The 7,794-nt window shown below is 45.7% G+C and overlaps 1 protein-coding gene across 1 annotated transcript; it reads right to left on the reverse strand.

Annotated features, from left to right (window-relative positions):
• Positions 1-5,218: 5,218 nt before the first annotated feature.
• LOC120703981 (NDR1/HIN1-like protein 1) lies at positions 5,219-6,316 on the reverse strand. The gene has a single exon (XM_039988222.1). It carries the CDS (start codon positions 6,084-6,086, stop codon positions 5,451-5,453), a length of 636 nt encoding a protein of 211 aa, XP_039844156.1. The 5' UTR covers positions 6,087-6,316; the 3' UTR covers positions 5,219-5,450.
• Positions 6,317-7,794: the final 1,478 nt, after the last annotated feature.

Here is a 7,794-nt window from a genome sequence, read left to right on the forward strand (position 1 = left end):
ATCCCGTATACCTCATGTCCCCAGGTGGATACAGCTGCTTCCTTGCTGAAGTAAGGTGAAACAAATACTCCTGGCTGCAACGCAGACTCTGCACATGCCACAATGAGATGGGAGCATGGCAAATGCAATAACTTAGGCTTCATGCAGGAGTAGAAGGCTTTACCATCTACTGTAATCAAACTCTCCTGTACCACCCTATCTCTACGGATACCACGACCATTTCTATCCTTGCATAGAACCTCAAATCTATGCTCCATTGTACCTGTCGATATGACGCGGTGCAGTTTGGCCTTTTCAATCTTCTCTTGCATATATTGTGTCACTCTTTTGCAAAACTGAATTTGGGGATTGCTGATGTTTATGCTTGCAGCCGTGTAACGCTCTCTGAAATACTTCATGCACCCATACATGATGAACTCAACAATTCCCACAAGAGGAAAGGCACGACAAGAACGCATAACTATATTGAAACACTTTGCATGGTTCGTTGTCTGAATACCATACCGTATTCCGTTGGTATCATAAAGGAATGACCATTTCTCCTTAGGTGCACCTCGAATCCAGTGTGAAAATGGCTTCTCAATTGAATCCCTAGCCTCTGCAGCCTGACTCATGCCTGCTCCTGATGCCCTTACCTTCACTAGCTCTGTAGTCAACTGATCAAGCATCTGCCATAATGCATTGAATTTTCTCTGTTGATTTTGGGTGCACAACCTCTTAAACAGGTTCTTAAGATCCTTGTTCTTGAAGTGGTCATAGAAGTTTGCACCCATATGCCTAATGCACCACCTGTTTTGGACATCGGGCCACAATGGAGGCGTTGTCGCAGTTCCACGTTGCAATTTCAGTATTGATTGGAGCAGACCTGCATGCCTATCACTAATAAGGCACACATCTGGATGTGCAGCAACAACATGAATCTTCACTCGTTCAAGGAACCAATACCAACTGTCTATGTTCTCATTCTCAACAAATGCAAATGCGAGCGGAACTATTTGGTTGTTGCAATCTACACCGATTGCGGTGAGTATCTGACCTTTATACCTTCCAGTCAAAAATGTGCCATCAATGCAGATCACCGAAAGACAAAACTGAAATGCTCTAACACAAGCACCTATGCAAAAGAAGGCTCGTTGCATAATTCTTTGTCCCCTAGTCACACCTGGTACGAGGTATGTGTCATAAAAACTTCCAGGATTTCTAGCAGCAACCTGGGATAACATACGAGGCAGGTTATCATATGATGCCTCGTATGTGCCGAACTGCATCTCGAACACCATTTGTTTAGCCCGCCATGCCTTCAAATAACTGATGGTGTACTGGTAAGTCTGCTCAATGTGTCGAACAATCATTTTTTGCTCATAATTTAGGTTGTCCATAATAAACCCATACATTTGCTTTGCAACAAAGTCGCATGATATATTGCGTTGCGAGGGAAGAACTTCTGACAGCAAACAAGTGTGCTTTGTCACAATGGAACATTTCCAGTTTGACTTCCATTTTCCCTTGAATGCATGTACTCGCCATGGACATCCATCATTCACACACTTCACCTCATATTCTTTACTGCCAGACTTTACGACTCTGAATTCTCGTTTCAATGATATTGCTCATAGTCTCACAGTATCTTTTACGGCTTCAATGTTTGGATATGTTGCACCTTGCACTACCTCATTCCCTCTGTACTCTCATTCCTGATTTCGTACATCTTCTGCGACATGATTGCCAAAACCATGCTCCTTCTACTCTTTTGGCAATGAGTACTGCTCGTCATCAAATGAGCCCTCATATTCTTCCATCTATATTGCGGTTTGGTCTTCTGCCTCCATCTCGTCCACAATGCTATGTATCCTCTCTCCCTTATCAGAAAGGCCCTGTGGTCCCATGTTTTGGTTCTCTATCTCTTCTGACTCATCTTGCTCAACATAATTGGTCTCTCTTCGAATACTCGGAGTTCCTTGATCTGCACAATGTTGGATTTCATTTTTTGTCTTTTCCCGGATTTGAACAAGAATGGCCAGAGGCCACCCACTCTCTAGAGCTGCTTGCATGTACTTCTGTCAGTCATCAGTGCTGTGTATCATCATCAATTCCCATAATTCACTTTCTACCTCCCAATTAACAAGAGACTGGACGGTGATCACATGTGTCAATGGATCAACACGGAACCCACGCTGCAGCCACTTACATATGGAACCAAAACTCCTTTCCAGAGGTTTATCTATGGCGCTAGATGTGCACTTAAAGACAGAAAGATCTACTCCATTTGGCCCATACATAACATTGTATTCACCATAAAATACTTGAAACTGCATCTTGATCGACATATCTGTATATCACATAATACTTATCGAGTTATACTCTTTACTTCACTACCTTATTCAATAATCCGTAAAAACTAAGTATGAAATTCAACTACAACGTATAAGTATTCATAACTACGTGATGACACTCAAATTCTATACTGCATATGCCAAATTCTATTCTAAATCATAATTAATTTATAAACACGTCTCTAATAGTACTGTAATTGTAATAATAAATGTGTAGTACTATTTTTCTAAACTAATATACTACTACGTAACTACAAACTAAAGTATCATTAAACTCCTACTTAAATGGTTCTACTATAGCACTAATTAAATTAAATTACTCACCCCTACTTCAATTACTCCTACTTAAATGCGTAGTACTTAAATAGAAAAATATATAAACTAAATGTACTAACCTGCAGATCACAAGTGCTGAATCCGGCAGGGCTTCGCCGCTTTCCTTCTCCTCACCCCTCTTTTTTTCTGGATTCTTGGTGGAATTTTAGAGCTCAAATGAGGAGGGAAGGGGGGTTGGATCTTATATAATGGGGGTTACCCCGGTCGCCCGCAGGGGGGGGAGCGACAGGCCCCCCTGCCGCGGCCGTGGGCTGGGCCCAGTGGTCGCCCGAGGGGGGGCGATAGGCCCCCCTGTCGCCGGCCCAACGGGCGACAGGCCCCCTTTTTTTCTAGGGACCTCGTTGCAAATTTGAAGAAAAAAATTACACTTAGGGCCTGTCGCCCTATGGGGGGCGACCGGGGGTATTTTTGAAATATTTCAAAACCGACATATATTTTTGAAATTTTTATTTTTTAAAAATATAAAAAAGAAAAAAGCGCCGCCGGACTCCCCAAAAGCCCCAACTGCGCCACGGTCATTTCTTCGTCCTCGTGCGATCGGCCTGAGTGCCTGACTGCTAGTTTTTTTTTACATGTTTTATTAGATTTTTTTCTAAATTAAATTTAGCAAATTTTGACCAAATTTATAGAAAGAAATAATAACATTTACAATTCCAATTTTTTTCCGTTGAATCCACCATGAAGTGTATATTGATAGTTGCATATGTTGGATAGTATAGTTGTTATTATATTTTTCTATAGACTTGATTAAAATTAGCTAAATTTGATTCAGGATAAATCTAATACGATATGTAAATAAAAACAGCGGGAATAAACGGTAGTACGGAACATATGACGGACAATGTATGGCAACTCGTGCTCACTTTCCACCAGTGTCTTGCCACGGTACATTCTTCAGTGTTCAGACTATGTAAAATGATACCTGATACGGGTCAGTGTTTCACCGGAGAGGAGATCTCTAATCTAAGCATGCATCAAATACGGCTATTAGGTTATCACAATTGCTACATTTTCGCCAGTTTTATGGATGAACCTCCTAATAGCCTCCTAGGTAAAAATTGGAACAATATATACGGTACAGAAAGATCTCTAATCTTCCTGTCATCCGCAATGTGTGAAACTTACAAAGTGGTACAGACAACAAATTTATACAGATCACATATCACTGCAGACAACTCCAGTTTATTCATCCATACTTGATCATCAAAGCTATGCAGCCATCGTAAAACTGAAACCCCCCATGCTATTCAGTCTGCAACGCTAAGATCAGATGATGGGAATTGAGAAGAAGATGAGGTAAGGACGATTTTAAAATTGTACCCAACAACTGAAACAAAAAGCACCAGTGGTCTAGTGGTAGAATAGTACCCTGCCACGGTCCAGACCCGGGTTCGATTCGCGGCTGGTGCATGTTTTTTTCCTATTCGTTCTTTTCGTTTTTTAATGTAAAAAGAAATATGTACAAAGATGTATCATATCTTCTCACTTTTTTTTCCTTTTGTATTTGTAATTATTGTACAAGAGACATGACTGATTTCCAGACTCCGTAGGAGATGAAGAAATGTTCCAGGCAGTGATATGTGCTCTTGGTTCCAAAAAGAACATCTGAACAGAGGCTTGAAAAAAAAACAGCTGAACAGGACATGTGCTTGTTTTTTTTTTTTTGATTAATAGGACATGTGCTTGTGTGTGCGATGCTCGAGCTAGCAGCCCAATAACTAACTGCAAATGGGTTGGACCGAGGCTTGTGGCAAAGGCGTCAAGAAGAAAATCGAGATGACGACGGACTGAACAAGACTACTGGAAAGAAATTCAGCACTGCATACTGTCATTTTGCATTGGTACTATCGGCAGATTCCCAGGCAATTATTCCACCTCAATGTTGCGGTTTTATGCCGTCGGTGCTCCTATGGTTTTGCTTCCTCATCAATCTTAGCGCCCAGATAATAAATCGTCTGAAAACTGCAAGCGCACTGCACACTGAGGAAATTAACCCTGCTCTGCTCGCGTAGGACACGCAGCACGAGTAACCAGGTTTCCCGATCGCACTTAATTTCGAGCAAGTGATGACGCTGCTAACTCGATCTGTCCATCCAATTTCGCTGCAGCTCAGTTAAGCCCGGCCAGCCCGCTGGGTCGGGTCGGGTGGCGAGCTGTCACTGTCGTCTCACCGGCGCCATGCATGTAGGATCATGCTAGCTCCTCTGCTATGGAACGATGTGACGCCTCGCCAAATGCCACCTCCTTTCGTTAGTTTAATTAACACAAACGAACGCCTAACGCTTTCATGTGCAGCAACAGTTCGGTACAGTAGCTCCTTATTTCCTTTCCCCTCTCGTGTGACTGTGCGCGACAATACGATGCATAGACCATTGTTGGGTTTCATTTTAGCAGCAACGGGTCTTATTGGTTTGCTTGCAGAATATACCGTACCAAAATGTGTGGGTAAATCTATAAATTTCAGTACTCGTTTGATTGAAGCTTTTGTACTCCTTTTTTTATTTTGAAATAAAGGGAGTTACGATTTTGAACTCCGGTGAACGCTCAAGTAAACTAGAGTCTAATTTTATGATGATATATAAATTACAGAAACAAATCATATATAATAACATACATTTATTATTCCCCCACATGATCCGAATATGGGACATTAACAAAAATTAACAGCTTAATTAGCGATGTAATTAACACGGAGAAAATCAACAGAGCACCACGTTGACAGTGTACCCGGGCGCTACATACATATATATTCACCGGCCGGCTGGCCGAGACCGGCGCATCCTACACCTCGACGCTGCATCCCGTGGGCTGCGCGAACTTGAGCGCCGACAAGGTGAAGTTGGAGCCTGATCCGAAGCCGCCGGCGGCGGAGAGCATGGCGGGGCAGCTGACGAAGAGGTGGTAGCTCCCTGAGACCCAGCTCCCGACCTTCCACTTGATCCGGCCGTCGACCTTGACCTGCAGCGCGACGAACCCGGCGGCGACGTCCTGCTTCATGGCGTCGGCGACGTAGGCCGCCACGGGCACGGCCTCGGCCGCCAGCACGGGGGACCAGACGGTGACGTCGCGGTGGCCCTGGTACTGCGGCGGGAGGGAGACGGGCGCCGTGATGGGCTGGTCGCGGTAGGTGACGAAGACGTCGAGGCGCTTGTAGTGGACGCCGACGCGGCCGTTGGGGTTGCGGGAGGCGAGCGTGACCTGCGCGGACGCCGAGAGGGAGGGGTCGCCGACGGTGATGGGCCGTCGGAGCTGCAGGTCCTGCAGGTAGAAGGACGGCTTGGAGGGGCGCAGCGCCAGGTAGACGACCAGCGCGACGAAGGCCACCACCAGGACCAGCGCCAGCAGGCAGGAGGCCAGGCACCCGCAGCAGCGGCGCAGGTGGTGCTCGTGCCGGTGGTGCTTCTCCCCCTTGCTCATGGCTGACCCTGACCCGGTGGCCGGCTGCGCTCTGCTCTGCTCCGCTGCGCTGCGCACTGGTGGCTGGGTGCCTGGGTGTCTGGGACTATGAGCTGGACCTGCTGAGTGAGGTGGTGTGAAGTGTAGGAAAGTGTAATGGCTTTTTAAAATCGGTGGAGGTGGTAGTGGCACACCAATGCAAGCTTGCTGGTACACAGCGAATGTGTGTCGAAAAGGTTTGCAGCACAGCACCGGCCGGGTAAGCCTTGGCGCAGGGCAAGGGCTACTGTCGACTGAGCTTGAGCGGAGGAAGGGGCCGGGAAAGCAACGTCCCAACCGAAGAAGATTCCTCCATCTGCCAATTCGGTACGTACTTCCATCTTCTTCCAATCAACGGGACGCGGTTGGTGCTTTGCTTGGGTTGCATGTGCCGATGTGCCCGTGCTCTGAGATTGGTGTGGATCGCCTTTTAACTTAACTGCATTGGGGAAGACAGCCGTCAAAAGGTTTAATTTGAGAGTGCTGTTCGATGATTCAGTCAGTGTTCTTACCATCTCGAATATATAGATGGATGGTTGGTGGGGCATCACTGCAGTGGAATGCTACCAGCTGCTACGGCTGGTTCCACGGTTTCGCTTGTAGCAGCAGTGCTCCTTCTGTATTAAAATATAAGTATTTCTAGATTTGGTCAAAGTTAAATTCATTAAACTTTGACCATCAACATTCTTATGAATGAATTATTTTAAATATAAATACTTATATATTATGACAATTATTGATTTCGTCACGAATGTAGTAATATTATTTTTATCTTAAATATTATTATAGATTATTTATCAAACCTAGAAAAAACTTAAATTCTAGGACTCGAGCGGACTGGGAGGTGTTGGTTAGCGTGGGTGCTGTCCCTCGTTGCCACGGCATTTGTCCGGCCGGGCGCAGTGGAGAAGGTTGGTGAGGCGTAGCACGCCCGCCCGCCCATCGATATCATGCTGGTAGTTCCGACGTCGACTCCGTCCGCCCCAGGCAAAACGCCGCGAGCGAGCTAGGGAGCAAGGCGGACGGGACGACCCCAGCATAAGTGTCTATCTCCGCAACGCAACGAAACGAGATGAGCCTTCCATTGATGATCCATCCCCAGCTAGCGTCTGTATTTCCAGATTATTATTCCCAAGGGTAGGGTGCCGTTGTGTGGTGCCGCCCTTGGTTGCTCGGCGTCGGCGGCAGCCTTATCTCCCCCCACCGACCGCCTAAATGCGTGCATGCCCTGAGCCCTATGGCGCACTGATCATCACGGAACGCGTCTCCAAATAAACCCGACCGGGAAAAGGCCAGTATATGTTAAGGCCCGGCCCGGGAGCGCATGCATGTCAATGCACCATTATTCGAATTGAATTCAGTGAAGCAAGAAGACTCTGTCGAATTCGACTGTAATTCTCTTTGTCGGCGTGATCTGTTCTGTACCGGCCGGGTCATGCTGATTTATATAGGAAAGTGGGATCATTTCATCATCTAATCTGATCTAATTAATTTCGGGTGCGTTCTTTGTAAATAGGCTGGGATCAAGCAGTAGACCAGGTCATTAGGACTAATCCGGATCAGACCTAGCACGACGTTACACTAGGCTAATAAAAAGCAGGCAATTATTTTTCACAAAAAAGACGAATGCATGCATGCATGAAGTGCTAAACAAAATTTATTTACGAAATCTTTCCACGGTTGTAACTTT

The sequence above is a fragment of the Panicum virgatum genome, chromosome 1K, assembly GCF_016808335.1.
Source record: "Panicum virgatum strain AP13 chromosome 1K, P.virgatum_v5, whole genome shotgun sequence".
NCBI classification, from domain to species: domain Eukaryota; kingdom Viridiplantae; phylum Streptophyta; class Magnoliopsida; order Poales; family Poaceae; genus Panicum; species Panicum virgatum.

Excerpts from the sequence above, each read along its gene's own strand:
- LOC120703981 (XM_039988222.1), bottom strand. The coding sequence starts at position 6,086 with ATGAGCAAGGGGGAGAAGCACCACCGGCACGAGCACCACCTGCGCCGC.